Raw genomic sequence first — 23,606 nt, 5'->3', positions numbered from 1 at the left:
GTTCCAAGGAGCAAATTCGTCAAACTTTCTTGCATCTTAGTTTGCAGTTGACATGAAAATTAGTGGAGTGATTATGAAGAAACTTTGTCTAAGGATACAATAGGACAGATCAGCTGCAAAGTTGGGTCAAAGGACAGATCAGCTGCGAAGTGGTGGCAGATGAACTTTAATCAAGCAAGTGCGAGTTGATGCATGTTAGCAAGTGAAATTCTTGCAGGTCATATAGAGGAAATGGTAGGGACCTAAAGTGCGTTGATGTACAGTGAGTCCTTGGGGTGCAAGTCAATAGGTCCTTTTTAGAGTGGCAGGTAGATAGGGTAATGAGGAAGGTTGAGGTGTGGAGTATAAGAGTTGGAACATCACGTTGCAGCTTTTCAAAACATAGATTTAAAAAAATGGTCTAACAATGATAACTAGGAAACATCACTATTCATCTTCCTTCAGTATGAAAACAAAATCACTGTAATCCTGTGTTCTCTGCTACTTAAAGAACTTTGTATCTTTTCAATCAATGTCCCTTTCTTGCCCTGTCCTTCCACTTTGCTGATAAGGCTATATAACATTTCTCAAAAGTTCCCATCGCCCCTCTTAGATTAATTGTGGTTGTGATTCTTTTGCAATCAGCCTGATTCCTACTGCTATTTACAAACCTGTACTTGTTGCAAGCATCTTGTTCTATTGCTTTTTCTCCCTCTCTTTCATTACCAGGGGACCCAAATTTGTTTTTCTTTTTTTCTTCTCAAGGGAATGCGATTCCACTGTACCTGAAAAGCAGCACCCTGTTCTACAGTTTAATTGGGCCAGATCCACTTTCTAGCCAATGACATTAGCTTTCCTCCAGTCAATTCTTTTTATCCTGGATTACTCCTTCTCCTTTTCTGTACCTAATTAAGTGCTGATTAAAGGAACCCCACTGGCTAAATTTAGCAAACATAGTGCAAAGCAGTGTAAGAAAATAACTGCAGATGCTGGTACAAATCGAAGGTATTTCTTCACAAAATGCTGGAGTAACTCTGCAGGCCAGGCAGCATCTCAGGAGAGAAGGAATGGGCGATGTTTCGGGTCGAGACCCTTCTTCAGGATGCTGCCTGACCTGGAGTTACTCTAGCATTTTGTGAATAAATAGTGCAAAGCAGTGGTGAGTCAGATTTAATAGCACGGTTCAAATAGGATTCAGTACAGTTATCCACTAAATATTAGGGAACTCATCCCTGCAAATATCCATTGCAAGTATAATGTGCGCATTAATTCAATCAGAAAATGCTAGCTGGGAAGAAAAGTAGAGATAACATTTCAGGTTGATGACTTTTAATCAGAACTCATTCTCTTTTGGACACAAAGTGCTGGAGGTAATTTAGCAGGGCAGGCAGAATCTCTGGAGAATGTGGATAGGTGACGTTTCGGATCCGAAACATCACCAATCCATGTTCTCCAGACATGCTGCCAGACCTGCTGAGTTACTCCAGCATTGTGTGTCCTTTTGTGCATTAACCAGCATCAGCAGTTCCTTATTTCCTCATTTCCTTTTGGATACCTGTTGCAATTTTTTTCCCCCTTATATTTTAACATAATCATTAGAAACTGTTCACTTTTAGTTGCAGCACCCATTTGCTGAATCCTCCTAAGATAGACACAAAATGCTGGAGTAACTCAGTGGGACAGGCAGCATCTCTGGAGAGAAGGAATGGGTGTCGTTTTGGGTCGAGACCCTTCTTCAGACTGAGAGTCAGGGGAGAGGGAGTCTCGAGATATATGGATGGGTAAGGTGTGAAAACGCCAGATCAAAGCTGAATCCTCCTGATAGTTTGTACAAACATCAGTGAGCAGATAAAAATGATTCGGCAAAACCAGCCCTGCAGCAGTCGCAGCTGGAAGCAAGTCACGTGTAAAGGCACAGCTCGGCTTGATCCACAGGGAAAGAACGATACACATACACACAAATTGACGGGTAAACAGCGGGAGGGACGAGGAAGCATGAATTTTGCTCTGATCGCGATTACTGTACTAGGTTTAGCTTCAGCAAATGAAGTCAAAATCAACAACATTATTTCCACACTGGAGAAGGCAGTTCTCTTCTTTGAACTTAACCATGAACAATTTAATCTCGACGGGATGTCAGGGTTTTGTATATTGCGAGGTAAGTCGAATGACACAAGTCCCTGGGTGTGGGCCATCGCTCAGAGTGTCTCATCTGGATTCTGAGCTGGAGTCGTGAAAGGGGACTTGGAAATAGCCCAGATACACACGAGAGGGTTTTGAGATCTCGTTATGCCGTTCAAAATAATTAAATATATTTCTGTGCATTTTAATTCTTGCACCCAGACGCAAGTTTGTATGTAGAAGGATGATTATATATCTTTTTTTAAATTTGTTGTCATTCTGACACTGGTTTAACTGGGGGGGGAGAGACGACTAGTAAGAAAGGCACTAACTGCTGGAGTAGGATCTCAACCTGAAATGTCTATCCATGTTCTCCACAGATGCTGAGCGACCCGCCGAGTTACTCCTGCACTTTGTGTTTTTTTTGTTTGTGTGTGTGTGTGTAAACCAGCACCTGCTGTTCCTCGTGTCTAATATAAAAGAGGCGCATATAAACTGTCAATGAACCACCATCTGTGCATTCTGTTGCGGGCTACCTGTAGACATGGGAGTTTTACAAGTGGAGACAAATACTCAGGCGTAATAAAAACACACGGGTTTAAAAAAAAAAAGCCACTGAAAATTACTTGAAACCTAATAGGCGTTAAAAGGCTGATTTGAGGCGAATTCCACCTCTGATTAACAGTCACCGACCTGATAAAAAAAGGGCCACAAAGTGCTGGAATAACTCTAAGTGGGTCAGAATAGTGTAAGAAATTAACTGCAGATGCTGGTACAAACCGAAGGTATTTATAAATTCACAAAATTTATGAATTTCACCGTCCGGCGCGGCCTGGAACGTGGCAACGACAACAGCCTGACCGCGGGAGAAGACATTCTGGCCTTCCATCACAGTGAGGAGGGGGGGGGGGGGGGACTGGAGGAGACTCACTGTGATGGATGTTTCTTCTTTTGTGTGTGTGTGTTGGTTGGGGTTGTGTAATTTGCTTGTTTTATTGCTTTTATTATTGGACTGTGGGTGACTAAATTCTCGTCCAACAAACTTGTTTTTTTGGATGACAAATAAAGATATCTTGAATCTTGAAATGCTGGAGTAACTCAGCAGGTCAGGCAGCATCATATCATATCATATCATATCATATCATATACAGCCGGAAACAGGCCTTTTCGGCCCTCCAAGTCCGTGCCCCCCAGCGATCCCCGCACATTAACACTATCCTACACCCACTAGGGACAATTTTTACATTTACCCAGCCAATTAACCTACATACCTGTACGTCTTTGGAGTGTGGGAGGAAACCGAAGATCTCGGAGTAAACCCACGCAGGTCACGGGGAAGAACGTACAAACTCCTTACAGTGCAGCACCCGTAGTCGGGATCGAACCTGAGTCTCCGGCGCTGCATTCGCTGTAAAGCAGCAACTCTACCGCTGCGCCACCGTGCCGCCGTGCATCTCAGGAGAGAAGGAATGGGTGACGTTTTGGGTCGAGACCCTTCTTCAGACTGATGTCAAAGGAAGCTTTGTGGGTCAGACAGCATCTCACTCTGGAGAACATGGACAGGCGACGTTTCGGATCGGATCTGAAAAAGAATATGTGTTTTCATTTCCCCTGGTCAGCATTTCCTTGCTGAGGTAATTGTGATGCGGTTCAAAATTTAGGCGAACATCTCGACGTTTATTTTTCGCTCTTTATGGTTATATATGGTTTTGATTATCGCATTTTTATATTGGTTAATATTCTCACCAGAATGGTCGTGGAGTTTGACCGTGGGTTTTGTGGTATTTTGTCCCCGCAGCGCTGCTGAAGGACACGTTGACTAGATGGTCTCCCTCAGGCCCTGGCGCCAACTCCCAACAACGAAAGCTGCAGGATCTCGTCTTAAAAACCCACGTCGCAGTAAAACAAAACATGAAAGAGATAGAACTGCAAGAGCCTTCATATTTTAAAGGTAAATTTATAAAGGTTGTGCACAATCCAACTGCATTTTCAGGCCTACTTCCCATTGCAGCCTTTACGAAAGAGATCAGCCGTCTGATGAAGCCCTCCCTCACCACGAGGGAGGGAGTTAAGTCATTGGAAAGTGCACAGCTCTGATGGCGCCATTCAATTGGGGAGACGTCTCCTGTTGTTATTATCATTGTCGGAAGTTATATTTAAAACCAAAAGCTGCTAAATATCACTCAGCAGATCAGACAACAACAGTGAGGCGGGGCTGAGAGATGGCGTTAATATTTTGAGTAATTGATCATGATCCTTCAACGCTTAACATCGCAGCAGAGTCTACAGTGTAACACCACGCAACAGATGGGTAATAAAAAGATGCTGGTTTATACCAAAGATAGATGCAATGTGTAGGAAGGAACTACAGGTGCTGGTTTGCCCCGAAGATAAACACAAAGTGCTGGAGCAATTTTGCTAGAGATGAAAAGATAGATACAAAAATGCTGGAGTAATTCAGTGGGTCAGGCAGCATCTCTGGAGAAAATGGATAGGAATACAGAATACAGGAATACAGAGCTTTATTGTCATTCGATACCGAACAAAATTACATTTCCAACAGTCACAGAACACACAAAAAAAGAACACAAGACACACGACCCCAACACAAACATCCATCACAGTGCTCCAAACACCCCCTCACTGTGATGGAAGGCAACAAAACGACAGGTGACATTTTTGGATCAGGACCCTCTTATAAATGGGTACAATTTCTGTGCACCCATCGGAATGTTTAGCTTAGTGCATTAACTCTGCCCATAATATAAGAAAACGTAACATGATTCGTCACTGGCAAGAGGTGACCAAAAGCTTGTTTAAAGAGAGTAGTTGAGGACATTTTAGGAGGAAAGGTAAAGGGTTGTCAAAGTTTAGGAAAGGAAATCTTGTACAGCAAAAAAGACACAAAGTGTTTTGTCATCTCTGGAGAATATGAATACGCGACGTTTTGGGTCGAGAACCTACTTCATACTGCAGATGTACTGCAGATGCTCTCCAGAGTTGCTACCTGACTTCACTGACTTAATCCAGCACTTGGTGTCTTTATCTGTAAACCAGCATCTGCAGTTCTTTGTGTCTGGATCGTGTATAGTCGTGACTTTAGCAAAGAAACTGGCGTTTCAGCTTAACTTGTCCTGCGTTTAGCCCATATCCCTCTAAACCTTTCCTATCCGTCATAGTAATGCAAAATGTTTTCTCATTAATAATAAGTTGCTGACAATCATGTCTGTGTTCACTTTAAGATGCACATAATATTTCTTTCACTGAAATTATCAATGTTGTTAACTGAACTGAAAATAGTGTTTAAAGGATATCAACATATAGATAGAATATGTTTAAACAAAAAGCATAGGTCTAGAAAATGTTGTATAGTTTAGTAGAACACAATGCGTTTTAGTTTAGTTTGGTTTAGAGATACAGAGTGGAAACAGGCCCTTCGGCCCACTGTCCACGCCGACAAACGATCCCTGCACACTGACTGCATCCAGGCTTTTTTCCCATGCATCGACCACTTTCTGGCTGGTTGTTCAGCGGGCTCTTTCCCCCTCTCATCTTTCTGTTATGCTAGGGTCTGGCAGAGTAACCCCAAATCAACCATTTCCTCACATGCACAAATGCCTTAATCGAGGTAAAACTCACTCAGCAGAGTTTCTGCAGTCAAGTAGACACCTCCACATGCAGCAAACCTGCAAGTGTGAACTGGTGACTAAGTCTAAATTCACCACACAGCGTGATAGAAAATCACGTAAAATTTTACAGTTTGAACACAGCATGGCTAATTATCCTCATTTTCAAATATGTTCCATGCGATGTTGGGTACTGTGTCTTCATTATGCACCTGGGATTAGGTGTCAGCCCAAACTCGAGCACACTCATCTGAAGGTCAGAGTATCACAGCACACTCTGGAGTCTCGAACTTTAGGCTGAGAATTTAAATGGAGATTTGTGAGAGTGAAGAGCAGTTAAATCTTTGGAATGATTAAGGAAGCTGATGGGGGAATTGAAAAGGAATCAACTGCAAATTGTACAATTAGAAATTGGTGCCAACGTGAATACCGAGCCTCACCCCAGGGAGTAGCTAAATGGAACTGGGCTACATGCATGCTTGATGTCAATTCTGATGGAGGTCTCCAATTTGTTTCTGAATTCAGTCCGTTTCCTAGGATCTAAGCATTGTCACGGGATTATTATTGTGACTGTAAGTGTATTCTATTCTACTGTGAAGTTATTCACTTAATGCTTACGATATGATATGATATGATAAAACTTTATTCATCCCCGGAGGGAAATAGGTCTGCCAACAGTCACAACACACAACAAGGTACACGAAAACTTGAAATTAAAAGTGAGAAAAAAAAGGTCAAGCGACTAACTGTTGGCTGGCTGCCATGTGCACAATGCCTTAACCAGAACGAACAATCAGACAAATAAATGAACGCAGGATCAAAGATACTAGAGGAGCAAGATTAACCACTCCGTCGAAATCGCCTATACTGAAGTGTAGTACGCAAAGGAGCGTAACGTCCGCCATTTTAGTATGCAAAACCCGCCGTTCGCTATGCCTCTCGCAGTGCAATCAGTGTTTTGGGGGAACAGTATGTGTGATGATACCATAAAAATGCAGAATATATCTTATCTATCAATTCACAGATTTTTGTTATTTTTCTTTTTAAATGTTTCTGCAAGTTTCTGCCTACTAAAATGGCGCCATGACATACTATGGTTTTTAGGGTCGAGTGGTCTATCTTGCTCTGCTCTATTATCTTTGCGCAGGATTATCCCTTGGGCTGAGGATTCTAAAACTAGTGATTTCTTGATTAGTACAGGTGTCAGAGGTTATGGGGAGACGGCAGGAGAATGGATTTAGGAGGGAGAGATAGATCAGCCATGATTGAATGGCGGAGTAGACTTGATGGGCCGAACGGCCTAATTGTACTCCTATTCCTTATGACATGATACCAAAATGAGCATTGATTACTGTAAAGGGTGATCAGAATTTTCCCTTTCAAATATTACTGGCAGAATGCATTGCTTTAAAATGAAGCAGGTTTGGCAGCTGCTTGATGATTAAGGTTTATCTTATATGATGCAGTGAGAATGATTGGTGGTGAACAGAGACTGGGAGTGAACATTGTCTCTGAACAAATGGTTACCTGCTGATAATGGTTGGGTGCTCTGTCATTTTTTGAACATCTGATAATCAAGGTCATAATAACATGGTGCTTTGTGGCATTTCTCACTGAAATGCAGATTATATACAGAAGGCATTCATTTTTGTTCAAAGCTATCCGAGTCTGTTCCAGACAATTTTTCTGCTGCATGTTTTTGTGATCAAGTTGTTTTCCCTGGTGCCTCCGTAACTTCCAATCACTCAAGGCCAGCAAAAGGTTGTTTGATTTTCACACCCAAATAAATATACCCCAACACTTTGTGCTCTACTCATGATTTCAGCATCTGCAGTTCCTTGTGTCTCTAAATATACCCCTTGTTCTCCACCATTCATTACGGATGTAAGCATTGTCACGGGATCATTATTGAGACTGCGTTCTGTTCCACAGTGAAGTTATTCACTTAAAGCTTAATTTGAATAAAGGAAAATGAGTTTCATTTTGAAAGATGGGCTGGATCTTTCTGAACATGGTGGGAGGTTCTGCGCCCGTTGCCTGTGAATTGTTAAATTTTGAAACTAATGGACAGATTTGAAAGGTCATATCCGTCTATTTACTCCACAGCTGTCTTCCTTATGGACAGGCTTTGTGAAGCTCAATTTTGCTGGTATTCCATGCATTAAGTGGATAGGCGCGTCTCAATTCTGTACCATATTAAGCCTGGAGTAGAATTGGAGACACAATTCAATATAAAGGGCAAAGATTTAAGAAACAAAGAGAAAAGTAGCTGTTTAAACTACTTTCTGCACTCATTTAATGTTATAATTACTTGTATATGTTGGTTTACATGTGATTTTTAATTTTCAGTGTGAAGAAAGGTTTCCCCCCCGAAACGTCCCCCATTCCTTCTCTCCAGAGATGCTGCCTGTCCCGCTGAGTTACTCCAGCATTTTGTGTCTACCTTCGATTTAAACCAGCATCTGCAGTTCTTTCCTACACATGCCTGTAGCCAGGATTGAACCTGGGCCTCTCGTGCTGTAAGGCAGCAACTCTACTGCTGTGCCACTGTGCCTTCCCCCTCCGTCTCATCACCTGCACATCTATACCTTTCATGCAGCTAAGAATTATATAATTGTATAAAATTATCTGCGATTTTATCTCAAAATAGTGCATTTTGTTTTTCACTTTGTTTAGAATGCTGCATTAATATTGAGTTAATGTGTTTTTGTCCAGTCTTTCAGCCATTACTAGATGATAATTTCTGGACTTTCAAACCTGGATGGGTGCAGACAGATAGGAAATTGGTCTATCCTGAGCGAAGGGATAGAGCATGTTTTGGGGAAAATTCCAGTGACAGATGTATGTCTCAACTACTGGGTACCTGGTATGTCTTTGCTTTTGATGTTATGAATTGTTTATTGTATACAACTAATATAATGTCTCTATTGGGGTAAAACAAGTGTTTTTCTTTAAGTTCTCTTATGACAGCTTGTTTTTTTGATTATTTGAAAGATGCAGCATAGAAACAGGCCCTTTAGTCCAACAAGTTTATGCTGACCATTGATCACCCTTTCACACTAGTTCTATGCCATCCCCCTTTTGCATCCACTCCCGACACATGAGGGTCAATATACAGGGGCCAATAAAGCTACAAACCTGCACATCTTTGGGATGTGGGGGGAAACCGGAGCAATCGGAGAAAACCCACGTGGTCACAGCATGAACATGCAAACACCGCACAGGCAGCACCTGAGGTCGGGATTGAACCTGGGTCTCTGGTGCTGTGAGGCAGTGGTTCTACCAGCTGCTGCCTCTATCAGCTACAACAAACCACTTAGTAAAACCAATAATTCTTCTGATGTATTAACATTTAGTTTTTAAAAGATATTAATTTCCTAGAGGTTGGTAAATGTCTAAGTAACATTTTATTCTTTTATTCAGGATTCAGGTATTCAATTATAGTTTAATAACTGCAGCCTAGCATTATGAATATTTTGCTTACATTTTTTCAATTGTAATTTTACCTTGGTGTATTTGTAATTTGCATGCAAGGCCTTTAAATTTTCATGGCAATGTTTCCATCAAAAATGATAGACCAGGCTGATGGTAGCTCTTTGTGTTGTTAAAATAAGTTTCATTTTGCTTTTGCAGAGATGTAGATGTTTGCATTAGATCAAAGAAACATAAAAAATGGGAATTAAAAAAAAACCTGCCAATGCTGGAAATCAGAAACAAAAGTAGAAAATGTCAGGAAAACAGTAGCATCCGTGGAAAGAAAAACAGTCAGTGTTTTGGGTCTGCGACCGTCATCATGAAAATGGGAGCAGTCTGTCCTTTGAGCCTTCTGTGCCACTCAGTATAGTGATGGCTGATTTTACTCTATTTCCCTTCTTAATTAATATCTTGGTCCTCCTTTCCAGAGTGAGGAACTGTTATTTGTCCTCCATTTTGCTGCTTTGCTGCTCTCCTTGTGTCTAATGCTACTCATAATTTTCCTTGTTAGCCACCTTTTTATATTTTTGTGTCAGGCAGGAATGAACATTTGTTGTGTTCCCATGTGATCCTTAAATATTTCCCACATTTGAACCACCATCAACTGCATAAGTACTGCTCTCCAATCTACCTTGGCCAACTCTCACCACATTCCATAATAGTTACCTTTATTTAAATTGTGGGCCCTGGTCGCAGAATCAACTCTGCTACAATCCATCTTTATCGAAGGATACTATCATATTATGGAGGCCTTGCACAAGACGTCTGAGTTTAATTATTTCTCAGTACACAATATCCAGTCTACAGTGCTCTGCTGTCTAGTTGTTTTTCTAATGTTTTGGACCAGAAAACTAACCTGTACACAATCCAGAATTCCTTCTACAAAATACTGTTGCTAATTTGCTTAGACAATCAATGTAGATTAAAGTTGCCCATCATTACATTTGCACCTTTTATTTCTATAATTTCCCATTTAATGCCACCCCCAACGTCACAATAATATTACACCCATGCATCAGTAATTTATCCACCTGTTAAGTCACCAAGCCTTTAGGCTCATCTTTCTCACACAGATCATCTTTTGCGCATAGATTAGGAATTAGACCAAACTTCTCCTTCCCAAGAGATGTACCCCGTAGCCAACCAATTGTTAGTTTGAAACATTAACCGATTGTGAATTAAATTTGCTGATGTCTTTGTCACAGAATGGATTGGGTTGACACTGTGGTACTTTGCCTGAGGAAATCATCTCTTCCACTCGCTCAATTCTGTAATCCATGAGGTTCTTCTCAGGCACAGACGATATAAATCAATTATGATTATTCTATGTGATGGGAAGGTAGACACAAAATGCTGGAGTAACTCAGCGGGTCAGGCAGCATCTCAGGAGAGAAGGAATGGGTGATGACTGAAGAAGGGTCTCGACCCGAAACGTCACCCATTCCTTCTCTCCTGAGATGCTGCCTGACCCGCTGAGTTCCTCCAGCATTTTGTGTCTACCTTCGATTTGAACCAGCATCTGCAGTTATTTTCCTAAGTGATGGGAACACCAACTGTTGCTTTGCTTTTTACGTGGGGAAAACATCCCAAGATATTGCACAGGGATCCAATTGGACAAATACATGGACAGAGTTAAAGGAGATGTTTGAGAAGGGAGCCAAAGAGATTGAGATACTTGGGAAGACACCTAGAGAATAGTTTTCAATTTAATTTCAAACGATTTGGGTGATGACATAGTCTATTAAACAAAAATTATGTAACTATTCATTCTTTAAAATCAAGGAAGGATTATAGAGTGCCTTGCCTGAATACAGCCAGCTGTAGGAAAATGATGACTACAGTAAATTGCCCGAATTATTCCTTATCACACCAGTTGCTGTACTTCATTATTGCTGAGATTGTAAGTAAAATTATTGCCTTATTAATAGATTGAAAAGTAGTTCTTTTTTATTCTTGTAATACTTAAATTGTAAATGTGCTCCCTGCTTCCAATTTTAAGGCATAGTTATGAACATCATTTTTGCTGTGCTTTCCATACACTCCACTTCAGCATTCACCAATAACATTTATTTAGAACGACGGCTGTATTTTTTCGTTATGCAGAGACTGACAGTTTTGTACCTTTTTCCCTATTGATCACCAGTACAATTCACAGGAAACTGCAGACAATGAGGAAAAATTGGCCTATTCCAAGGCTAACTCAAGAAAATAAGACCATAGTCACTGCTTAAGAGCTGATTGACACCTCACTTTATCAACATGGCCACGACACATTTGGTCCAGCCACCATCCTGCTCAGTCAGGCTGGAATACCCTTGAAGAGCTGGTGACCAAAGCAGAACGAATTACATACTGAGATAGCCTAGAATCTGTCCTTACACTTTTACCTGTGATTACAACCATACAGTAAAGCTATTTGACTACTGCAATGTACTGTGTTTCTCAAATGAATAACTTTAGGCGTACGGGAATCATCTATATACTAAAACTCTCGTTTGTTTGTTCCTGAACTACTGCCAAAACGGTACACGATAGCGCGGCAATTTTAGGCCCACCTTACTCATCGTCGTCCCTTTGGTGCTAATGGAAGAAGTTTCATTGAAATCGGTGTTATATTTTTAAAGTTATTCACATTTTAAAGTTTAAATCTATTTCCTAGGGAGGGAGGGGGGAGGGAGGGAGGGAGGGAGGGGGGGGGTGGATGGAGAATAAGGGGGGTCAAGGGGGATGGAGTGGGGGGAAGGGGGAGGGCGGGGGAGGAGAGGGTGCTGCATCAACGAAGGAGAGGTTTTGGCCCAAAGGGTCCACTTAGTCTAGTTATTCTATATAATGGATCCAATCTTATAAAATTACTGGGTCAGAAATTGTTGTGATAACGAAAAGAAGGTTAGTCATCTTGTTTCATCCGTTCACCAAAACTGAATATCCTTCTAATAGCAAGAACAATTATTTATCAAGGATTTGGAACAACTTTGTAAAGTTACTTTATATTTTCTAAATTATTCTTCAACATAAACCGTCTTAGATCCTTTATTACCCACACGTATAAATGAAGACAAAATGTTTTGCTACACAATATAAAAGTTAACATTAAAATAAGAAAGCTTGGTACACTGACCGTCATCATTTAAGGCATTGAGTATAGTAGATGGGATGTTATGTTAGAGTTGAACAAGACATTGGCGAGGCTTCACTTAAAGCATTGTGCTTAGTTCGGGTCACCTTGCCATTAAACTGGAAAGAGTTCTGAATATTTTACAAGGATGTTGCCAGGACTCGATGGACTGAGTTGTGGGTAGAGGTTGGGCAGGCAAGAGATTTATTCCTTGGAGCATAGGAGACTGAGGGGTGATTTTTATAGTGGTGTATAAAACCACAAGGGGCATAGATAAGCTGAAAGCATTCAGTCTTTTCCCCAGAGTTGGGGAATCAAGAACCAAAGGACATAGGTTTAAGGTGAGAGGGGGAAGATTTAATAGGAACCTGAGGAACAAATATCTCACATAAATGGTGGTGGGCATATACAATGAATTGCCAGAGGATCTGGTTGAGACAGATATTATAACAACAATTAAAAGACCTTTGGTCAGATACAAGGCTAGGGAAGGTTTAGAGAGATATGGGTCATATGTAGGCGAATGGGACTAGCTAAGATGAACATCTTTGTTGGCATGTGCTCCCTTCTGCTTTGAGACACTGGGTACAGTATGGAGTATGTTTTATCTTCAGTGACTTCCACACTACACCTGGTTGCACACTTCACGAGAAAGTGCAATGGCTTACAAGGTGTTCTTGTGATTTGTCTACTGCAACTAAATAGCTGGGAGGAAGAATATTTGCATGAATTTAATCAGCTTTTAGTCTGGAGAGGCACATTAAGTGTGCCTACTGACTAACACTAACTTAGAGTTAATTGGATCACTCTAACACACACAAGCGTCTGAGAGAGTGATCCAAAGGAGATTCTGTGGCCTTGCTTTCCCCACCTTGTGCATGGTCCTGGCTGACAGTGTGTGAACTCCCCAACTTTAGTGTGTGAACTAAATGATTGAAGGGTCATCACTGCAGTTTATTGCTAATAGTGATCAGAGTACTGTTCTTGGTCGTCAGCTCTTCCACTATTGAGCAATTGTGTCTTAGATAGTCGCAGTCCGTTCCCAAGAGCCGGTTTTATTATTGCTGTGGTCAACATTTCCACCACGTGGGAATGATGACAGTGATTGTAGTCAGTGAGTACATTTTCTTCAGAGAGCACCTCTTGATAAGGTGCAGTAGGGAGCTTCTGGTTTTGTTTTTACAGAGCCATTGAATTTCTAGTCTGTGATCCATCTACATGGACTTTGGAGACCATCTTTGCAATGGGAAGGAGAAAGTTTCAGGAGTTGAGTCTTGAGGACCTCTGGGGAACATAGATCTTGTGTTAATTCTTTGGCGCACCATTTTCCTTCCGAACTAATCTACTTTTTAATTCCAATTGTAGAAAAATTGCACAGATATTGTAAAATTAGGAACGTCAGTCAGCATTCAGCATCTTCAAAAGGTATACTGCGCCAACATGATGCAAATAAACTTGGAAATTGAAGATGAAGACTTTCCATTACATCTGCGTGACTTATTTATGGAAAACAGTAAGTGGCTTAAATTTAAGATTAATTATTCAGACAAAACTGAAAATAGATGTATGATGCTGTCAGAGTTTACAAAGTAGATTGTTTTGTGCATGAGTTCTAGAGATTCGATCATGCTGGAGTGGGCCAGATTTTTTTGATTGAAACAGACAGCATGGTAGCAGGCCATTCAGTCTTCCGAGTCCAAGCCAACAATTGATCACCTGTTCACACCTGTTTTATGTTATCTCACTTTCGCATCCACTCCCTACACTTTCATGGCAATTTTTAGAGGCCAATTAACCTACAAACCTGCATCTCATTGGGAAACCGGAGAACCAGCATGAAACCCGTAGATCACAGGGAAAATGTGCAAACTCCTCAAAGACAGCACCTGAGGTCAAGATAGAACCCAGGACTTTGCTGCTGTGAGACAGCAGGGCTACCAGCTTACCAGCTGTACCACCCTCAAGGCTTAGGTTGCAACAGGCAATGAGAAAATGTGCTGCCTGGTTCTTGTTTCCCGAGTTGGGCTCAAGATCAGGTCGATGGGAAACTTCACGGGAGCTTCGATCGCCGGCTGCGGGAGCTTCAATCGCCTGCTGCGGGAGAAAAGGAGGACAGAAGATAAGACTTTATTGCCTTCCGAGGAGCCGCTGTGGTGGATGTTTATGTCAAATTTTTATGTAATTGTGTGTCTTGTTGCTTTTTTGGTATGACTGGATGGCAAACCAAATTCCTCGTATGTTGCAAAACGGGGCGGCACGGTAGCGCAGCGGTAGAGTTGCTGCTTTACAGCGAATGCAGCGCCGGAGACTCAGGTTCGATCCTGACTACGGGTGCTGCACTGTAAGGAGTTTGTACGTTCTCCCCGTGACCTGCGTGGGTTTTCTCCGAGATCTTCGGTTTCCTCCCACACTCCAAAGACGTACAGGTATGTAGGTTAATTGGCTGGGTAAATGTAAAATTGTCCCTAGTGGGTGTAGGATAGTGTTAATGTACGGGGATCGCTGGGCGGCACGGACTTGGAGGGCCGAAAAGGCCTGTTTCCGGCTGTATATATATGATATATGATGATATGATACTTGGCTAATAGATTACGATTATGATTAGACAATAGACAATATTCGGCCCTTCGAGCCAGCACCACCATTCACTGTGATCATGGCTGATGATGAATTACATTTAATTTTGTCATTAGTCTGAGAGGAAGGTCTTCCTGAAATCACTCCAAAATGACTTACGGCTGATTTGAAATTGTGTAACTTTGTTTTAATTCAAAGCACTATCTAGGTCTTCCTTTAACTGGCCATTGCGTATAACTATGGAAACTTTATTGCATTTTTCTTTGTAACTATTATTCTCTGAAATCACTCCGGACTGTCTTACTGTTCTCTGATTATCTCAAAGGCATAAACAGCTCTGTGACTGGAATTGGACACAGGAATTGAGATGGAGTCTGAATAGAGCATTTTACCAAAGCCCAGTCTAAAATCTCAAGCCCTTATTCATGAAAATTGTCAGCCCTTTTAAATAATACTCCTTGAAAGCACCTCCAGCTTGAGTGCATAAACCATACCAATTGACTATTTTTACTTTTTGGATAACAACTGTAAATATTTCCCCTCACAGCTCGATAATTTGGAAAAGCTGTGGGGCCATTTGCCTTGTGGTGATGTTCCTCCACAATGATAAGATGGGAATTTCAGACAAAAAGAAAATGTGGGGCTAATGAGAATTTTATTTTGCAGTGCAATTTATTATGACCTGGAGCATACTGTGTGAAAATGTTGGAAATAGATTGAGCATTAACTGTCTAAAGAGAATTGAATATGTAATTAATAACTGCTCTTCTGAATGTACTGAAGCATTATTGCCCCACTCCCTTCATTCTCCTAATGACTCTTTTATCTTCTGAGAAGCCAAGCAACTTGATGTAGAACCTGCCTACATGTAATTAATTGTTGGTGCTGTTAAAAGGCACTCATTTGGATTCCAGCTCTTTGTATTGCTTCTAATTACATTCCATCAACTGTCTCAATCTTCACCCTCCCCTCATCTGGCTCTATGTGCCTCTCTTTTCCCCCTTTTCCGCCTCTTTTTCTCCTTTTTTGTTCTCTTCTGTCTGCCTCCACCCATCATCTATTTGCTTCTGCTTTCCAACGACTCCTAGCTCCATTTGGCTGTCATCCTTCACCACTCCCTGTTCCATCGACCATTCATTTTCACACACAAATGCTGCTCAAGTGTGGCAAATGATATCCTGCATCACTTCCTCACCTCTGCCCATGTTGCTGGAATGTTGGGGGACATATTCTTGATATTACCTTGTTGGAGAAATTATTACCTAGTTAGTTCAACCCCAAGTACTCCTCAGGCATTGCAAATGAGCTACTTCAAGAATGGAGCCTGTGGAATTATCAGCCAATTCAGTTTGTTCCCAGTACAGGGAAGGTCACCAAAGCAATAAAAGAGGGTTGGTGCATCACTGCTCTGTGCGTCTCCTGTTGTGGCTCTGGGTCACATTTATATTTAATTACTCTCAAAAATGCGCTGACAGTTGTAATATTCGATGTTCCTTAGTTGCACTGAGAGCTTTAATTCTGAACTGCTGCAGCTTTAGTGGTCATTGGCTCCATTTGAGATTTTTTTTTTTTTTTAACCATTCAACCATATAACGAAAGACTGAACCGGGTAAAAAGATGAGAACGACGAGCAGAAGAAGCCTATTTGGCTCCAACCTGCTCAGCAATTGGACAATTTTCATTTCACAAATAAATTCACAAATTTCATACACATTTTTAATCATTCAAAGAGTACAGCCAGTTAAGTGGTGTTGCCATTTTTTAATGCAGAGGTTGAAATAATCTCCAGTCTGAAGAAGGATCTCGACGCGAAACGTCACCCTTTCCTTCTCTCCAAAAATGCTGCCTGTCCCGCTTAGTTACTCCAGCCTTTTGTGTCTATTTGAAATAATAGTTAATTCTTCTTATGTTGTATCCAGCGACAACCAAGACTGTGAGGTGGTTAACAAATGTGGTATTTATGGTTGGGCTCAATGTGGTACCTGTATTAATGTTGGACTTTAGTTGTTTGAGATCAAAGTTTCTCACTATATGTCTAATTTATACAGTAATGTTTTGTGGAATGATTGGATATTCCGATTTCTTCAAGACCCAGTGGCTTGAGGCTATTCTATCGTGGCAGAACCCCGCTGGTTGCTATCTGAGGATTGGTAAGTTCATTGATTAATATACATTGTTTAACATTAAAGCTGCTGTTCACATGCCCAATGAGTTATTTTTGATGGAGCCGCAATATAGAAACAATATAGAAACAAGCTACTCGGCTAAATTCCAGAGGTGAGGTGAGAGTGATTGTCCTTAACATTGTCCAAGTATGGCATCAAGTCATCCTGGTCCTGCTTGCAAGAAGACCTAGACAACGTTAAGGAATGGGCTGATGAGTGGCAAGTATCTATGACTAAGATGCAAGGCAATGACCATCTCCAATAAGAGAGTTTTACCACCTACTTTTGAAGTCCTGTGACATTGGCCAACCTATTCCTTTTCTCCAGAGATGCCGCCTGACCCGCTGAGTTACTCCAGCATTTTGTGTCTCTCTTCGGTGTACACCAGCATCTGCAGTTCCTACACAAACTCTTGGCATATGCCTGATCCTTGTTTTCTATCCATTTGTTATAATTTTCCAGAGTTGGGCAGATGTGGAGTAATTATTCTTGGACTGGTTTGGAGTCCGACTTCCCCTCCTTACACCATCCAATACTTTACATCAACAAAGCAGCATCACAGTTTTGAAACCCTACTCAATGGTTTCCCTACGTAATTGTTTTTTAAAAAATACGTTTACATTTCATAATTATTTAATATTTAAAAGGCAATTTTCCCGCTCAGATTTTCCATAAAGTTCAGTGATATCAATCTATTAAAGTACATAAACTTTAAAATTAAAATATGTAATATGATTTTAAACATAGTGTCACGATTGTGCTCTGTTGAATATTGCAAATGTTGCTCCACATTTCCTATCTTGTATTTCATACAGATTTCGGCAGGTCTGTACGGCCGACAGAGTTGGAACGAAAGGCATTCACAAAACACAAGAGAGTGAAGAGAAGAGATAGAATAATGAATGGTAAAATATTTTAATTTGAAATATTTATTACATTTTCCGTTATTGATAGCTGTACCAAATAATTCACTGGCGCCAGAAATAATAACGTACGCATGTTAAAATTTGATTAAATCTCAGTGGAGCCTATGTTCATCTTTTGTTGGTATGTCGTGACGATTTTTGGAGATATGTTATAATTTAAATTTAACCATGCTGGGCAATACATAACAAAGGCATGATGATCATGATCCTCTCGAACATTGTTGTTATGCATGAAAAACACCCATTTTATCTGTAAGTACGATGCCAAAAAAAGGTCCATTAAATAAATGTGGGATGTATGGACGATGCCTGGTAATACTCAAACTAGCTTGAACATGGGTGCAGTCCACACATACAATCTATACGTTTCACTGGGTGCGCGACATGTGGGAAAGTGTAATACCGGTGACGCCATTTTAAAGCTTCTAAAATCTGTTCCTTTAAGAAAAGCAATCTGTGAAAATGTCAGTTTGGTTACATATGGAGAGGGATATGGGTGACGGAGGGGGGGGGGGATGGGGGTGAGGGGGAAGGGGATAAAAGAGCGATTTGAACTCTGGGATTGAGGATTACCCACACAAAAGAGAGGAAAGGAGCAGGCTGCTGAGATTTCCCTCCACAGAGCAGTCTGTTCATTTCCCTCCACAGATGCTGCCTGACCTGCTCAGTTCCTCCAGCACTTTGTGTTTTGATTCCTAACCTCTTCCACCCATATCCCTCCCTAAGGCTTTACATTTCACCTCTCCTCCTCTTTCCTTGTCTGACACCACTTATTCACTTCTGGCCTTTGTCTCCACCACTCACCTGCATCCAACTATCACTTACCATGCTTTATCCAATGCCCATCTCTCTTTTCTAGCTTTCTCTCCTATTCCTATCTGTCTGAAGGTGAGTCCTGACCCAAAACATTATCTGTCCATTTCCCTCCACAGATGCTGCATGATCTGCTGAGTTTCTCCAGTGCTTTTTTTTTGTTGCTCAAGATCTGCAGTTCCATGTATCCCTATAAAAACAAATAGTTGGATGTAGGTCAAACAACATTTGTGGGTACAGAAACAGAGTTGACATTTCAGGTCAATTAACTTTGGATGGCATGGTGTAGCGGTAGAGCTACTGCCTTACAGCGCCAGAGACCCGGGTTTGAACCTGATTAGTTCGATGTCTGCACGGAATTTGTACGTTCTCCTCATGACCTGCCTGGGTTTTCTCTGAGATCTTCAGTTTCCTCCCACACTCCAAAGATGTACAGGTTTGTCGGTTAATTGGCTGGTATAAATGTAATATTGTTCCTAGTGTGTGTAGGGTAGAGTTAATGTGCAGGGATTGCTGGTCGGCGCAGATTCGGTGGGCTGACGGGCCTGTTTCCACGCTGCATCTTTAAACTAAACTAAACTTTGATCAGAACCAAGGAAAGTGGTGAAGCAAGTGTTTTAAATTCATCCACAGTCATCAATTTGACTGCTATGACTTCAAACCAGCAGTTTTAAAATACTCACTTTAAACTAAACTGCATGAATGGCATAGACCCTACTTGAAATGCAGATTTATAACAAATATATATGCCAATTATATACTTGTATGTTCTATACTAGTTCCTCTAGCAGAATATTCCCTCCCACCTTGTTTCCCTTGAGACAATAAGCACACAGAATGCAGGGATTACTAGAATTAAAGCTCATTTTACAATCCCTGGCGATCAGTTTGTGGCTATTTGGAAAACATAACTGTCATTAGCTCACCAAAAATTATAGTAACTTTTGTTATATGGTAACAAATTTTCACTTGAGCTGGTTAATAGGGCTGGATAGAATATATATTTCCTAAATTCTATTTGGAGTACAAAGATAATGTATCATTCCAATGATGCGACAGCAAAATGTAGATACTTGATCCACAAGTTAAACTATTATGGCTGTCCTTATTTCATGCAAAGGATAAATATTTTGATATTTCTCCCCATCACTGTTCCATTTTAATTGTTACATTGACAATGCGTAAGAAATCAGCAGTGCAGAGTAGATCGTGGATTATAAAATCATTAACTTCTACTTGAAGAGATCTGATCAAATTTTTTTTTCCCCAGATAATTGTACAAGTCATCTGACTGGCATCGCTGCTGGAGCTCTGGGCGTTTTCCTTCGCTTCTACGGCATAAGCCAGAACGTCAGAGAACCACAGAATGTTTAACAACAAGCCACAGCTTGTCCGTGTGATCATGCTGAAGTAGTAATAGCCACTTATGTATTCTACAATTAGTTTTGTGCCTCATCCTATTTCCGATGACTTAAGTTGTTTATTGATAAATATTTGTACGATTAGCTCAAGGTGGCGGTGGAAAAGTGATGGCTTAGCAAGTGTAAGATGTTCAGAATAATTATGTTCAGGCAGCAATAGAATTTGTAGGAAAGAAGTGCAGATGCTGGTTTAAATCGAAGGGAGATACAAAATGCTGGAGTAACTCAGCGGGTCAGGCAGCATCCCTGGAGAGAAGGAAAGGGTGACATTTCAGTCGAGACCCTCAGAAGAGATGCTGCCTGTCCCGCTGAGCTACTCCAGCATTTTGTGTCTGCCAACAGTAGAATTTGTTGTTTTCAAGAGACGAGTTTCAAATTAGACAATAGGTGCAGAAGTAGGCCATTTGGCCCTTCGAACCAGCAATGCCATTCAACGTGATCATGGCTGATCATCCACAATCAGTATCCCGTTCCTGCCTTCTCCCCATATCCCTTGACTCTGCTATCATTAAGAACTCTATCTAACTCTCTCTTGAAAGCATCCAGGGAATTGGCCTCCACTGCCTTCTGAGGCAGAGAGTTCCACAGCTTCACAACTCTGAGTGAAAAGGTTTTTCCTCATCTCCGTTCTAAATGGCCTACCCCTTATTCTTAAACTGTGGCCTCTGGTTCTGGACTCCCCCAACATCGGGAACATGTTTCCTGCCTCTAGCGTGTCCAATCCCTTAATAATCTTAAATGTTTCAATAAGATCCCCTCTCATCCTTCTAAATTCCAGAGTATACAAGCCCAGTCGCTCCAGTCTTTCAATATACGACAGTCCCACCATTCCGGGAATTAACCTTGTGAACCTACGCTGCACTCCCTCAATAGTAAGAATGTCCTTTCTCAAATTTGGAGATCAAAACTGCACACAATACCAGATGTGGTCTCACTAGGGACCTGTACAACTGCAGAAGGACCTCTTTGCTCCTACACTCAACTCCTCTTGTTATGAAGGCCAACATTCCATTGGCTTTGCCTGCTGTACCTGCATGCTTACTTTCAGTGACTGATGAACTAGGACACCAAAATCTCGTTGTACTTCCCCTTTTCCTAACTTGACACCATTCAGATAATAATCTGCTTTCCTGTTCTTACCACCAAAGTGGATAACCTCATTTATCCACATTAAACTACATCTGCCATGCATCTGCCCACTCACACAACCTGTCCAAGTCATCCTGCAACCTCATAGCATCCTCCTCACACTTCACACTGCCACCCATCTTTGTGCCATCTGCAAATTTGCTAATGTTACTTTTAATCCCTTCATCTGTCATTAATGTATATTGTAAATATCTGCGGTCCCAGCACCGAGCCTTGCAGTACCCCACTAGTCACTGTCTGCCATTCTGAAAGGGACCCATTTATCCCTACTCTTTGTTTCCTGTCTGCCAACCAATTTTCTATCCATGTCAGTACCCTACCCCAATACCATGTGCTATAATTTTACCCACTAATCTCCTATGTGGGACCTTGTCGAAGGCTTTCTGAAAGTCCAGGTACACTACATCCACTGGCTCTCCCTTGTCCATTTTCCTAGTTACATCCTCAAAAAATTCCAGATTAGCCAAGCATGATTTCCCCTTCGTAAATCCATGCTGACTTGGAACGATCCTGTTATTGCTATCCAAATGTTCCGCAATTTGTTCTTTTATAATTGACTCCAGCATCTTCCCCACCACCGATGTCAGGTTAACTGGTGTATAATTTCCTGTTTTCTCTCCCCCTTCTTTCTTAAAAAGTGGGATAACATTAGCTACCCTCCAATCCACAGGAACTGATACTGAATCTATAGAACATTGGAAAATGATCACCAAAGTGTCCACTTCCTTAAGTACCCTGGGATGCAGACCATCAGGCATTGGGGATTTTTCAACCTTCAGTCTACCCAACGCCATTTCCTGCCTAATGTGAATTTCCTTCAGTTCCTCCGTCACCCTAGGATCTCTGGACACTAGAACATCTGGGAGATTGGATCTGTCTTCACTAAGGAAGACACAAAGTACCTGTTCAACTTGTCTGCCATTTCCTTGTTCCCCATAATAAATTCACCTGCTTCTGTCTTCAAGGGACCCACATTTGTCTTAACTATTTTGTTCCTCTTCACGTACCTAAAGAAGCTTTTACCATCCTCCTTTATATTCTTGGCTAACTTACCTTCGTACCTCATCTTTTCACCCCGTATTGCCTTTTTAGTTATCTTCTGATGCTCTTTAAGAGTCCCAATCCTCTGGCTTCCCACTCATTTTGCTATGTTATATTTCTATTTTATTTTTATAGTCCTTGAATTCCCTTGTCAGCCACAGTCACCTCTTACTCCCCTTAGAATCTTTCTTCCTCTTTTGGAATGAACTGATCCTGCACCTTCTGTATTATTCCCAGAAATACCTGCCATTGTTGTTCCACCGTCGTCCCTGCTAGGATCTCTTTCCAGTGAACTCTGGCCAGCTCCTCCCTCATTGAGACCATGTGGGTTTCTCCTGGGTGCTCTTGTATTCCTCCACCTCTCCAAAGACAGGTTTTGTAGGTAAATTAACTAAATAGTGTAGTTGGGTGGTAGGAGAATCAGAGGGGAGTTGATAGGAAGAGGGTAAGTCACAGGGAAGTAAGTGTGGGAATAGAATTGATCCAAGAGTTAGCTGAGACTCAAAGCACTGAATTACCTTCTTCCATGAGCAAGAATGTTTGTACCTGGACATCTCATGACATCATTTTCCCTAACCGAGAGGACTTTATGGTAAAGGAATGAAATTGATTATTCATAATTAAATGTTACCTAGGGTACAGATAGCGTTTACAATTTTGAGTTCCACCAAATTAATTGTTACACTGTTATATTCTATGATATTACATAATTAAAGGATTAGTCTCATTTTACTGGGCCAAATAGTTGAAGCAAATCACTTAAAAAAAATGCTGCTGAAAGTCTGACAGGCAGGATAGCAGTACAGGTTCCGATGATAGGTTGTGAACTTCAACTGTTACTGTAGTTCTGTACATAGACAATGCCTTACTGCTGACTTTCTCCATTTTCTGTTTTTATATCAGATTTCCTGAATTTGCAGTATTTTTGCTTTTCAATGTCAGATAAAGTTATTTCTCATCATCATACATTTGTTATTCCATAGTTTGGGGATTTTATTCCCCCGTTGTTTATTTTAATCACTTTCTTCGTTATATTTTCTTGAAGAATTTTATGGAAAGTGACACATTCTTACACGTCAAAGGACTTTGTCGTGGTCTTAGAAAATGAGAAATTGGAAGTGCATTCTTTAATTTGTGCACAACAATATTGCAGTCTTGAACCACACTGTGGAATGTTAAGGTAACTCAGATTAAACAAT

General features: G+C 41.1%; 1 protein-coding gene across 1 annotated transcript; it reads left to right on the top strand.

The window, feature by feature from the left end:
* Nucleotides 1-1,743: 1,743 nt before the first annotated feature.
* Nucleotides 1,744-23,604, top strand: c21h16orf89 (chromosome 21 C16orf89 homolog). The gene is made up of 8 exons (XM_078417748.1): nucleotides 1,744-2,137; nucleotides 3,899-4,051; nucleotides 8,442-8,592; nucleotides 10,983-11,100; nucleotides 13,681-13,828; nucleotides 16,941-17,042; nucleotides 17,873-17,962; nucleotides 20,067-23,604. Exons 1-8 carry the CDS (start codon nucleotides 1,834-1,836, stop codon nucleotides 20,168-20,170), a joined length of 1,170 nt encoding a protein of 389 aa, XP_078273874.1. The 5' UTR covers nucleotides 1,744-1,833; the 3' UTR covers nucleotides 20,171-23,604.
* Nucleotides 23,605-23,606: the final 2 nt, after the last annotated feature.

Source organism: Rhinoraja longicauda, chromosome 21 (genome assembly GCF_053455715.1).
Source record: "Rhinoraja longicauda isolate Sanriku21f chromosome 21, sRhiLon1.1, whole genome shotgun sequence".
Taxonomy (NCBI): domain Eukaryota; kingdom Metazoa; phylum Chordata; class Chondrichthyes; order Rajiformes; family Arhynchobatidae; genus Rhinoraja; species Rhinoraja longicauda.
Note: the sequence above shows the minus strand (reverse complement) of the source record. Positions and strands in the feature narration are given on the sequence as shown.

Coding starts and splice junctions, on each gene's coding strand:
- c21h16orf89 (XM_078417748.1), top strand. CDS start 1,834: ATGATTCGGCAAAACCAGCCCTGCAGCAGTCGCAGCTGGAAGCAAGTC. Junction 2,138..3,898: donor AGGGTTTTGTATATTGCGAG/GTAAGTCGAATG, acceptor TTGTCCCCGCAG/CGCTGCTGAAGGACACGTTG. Junction 17,963..20,066: donor AAGAGATAGAATAATGAATG/GTAAAATATTTT, acceptor TTTTTTCCCCAG/ATAATTGTACAAGTCATCTG.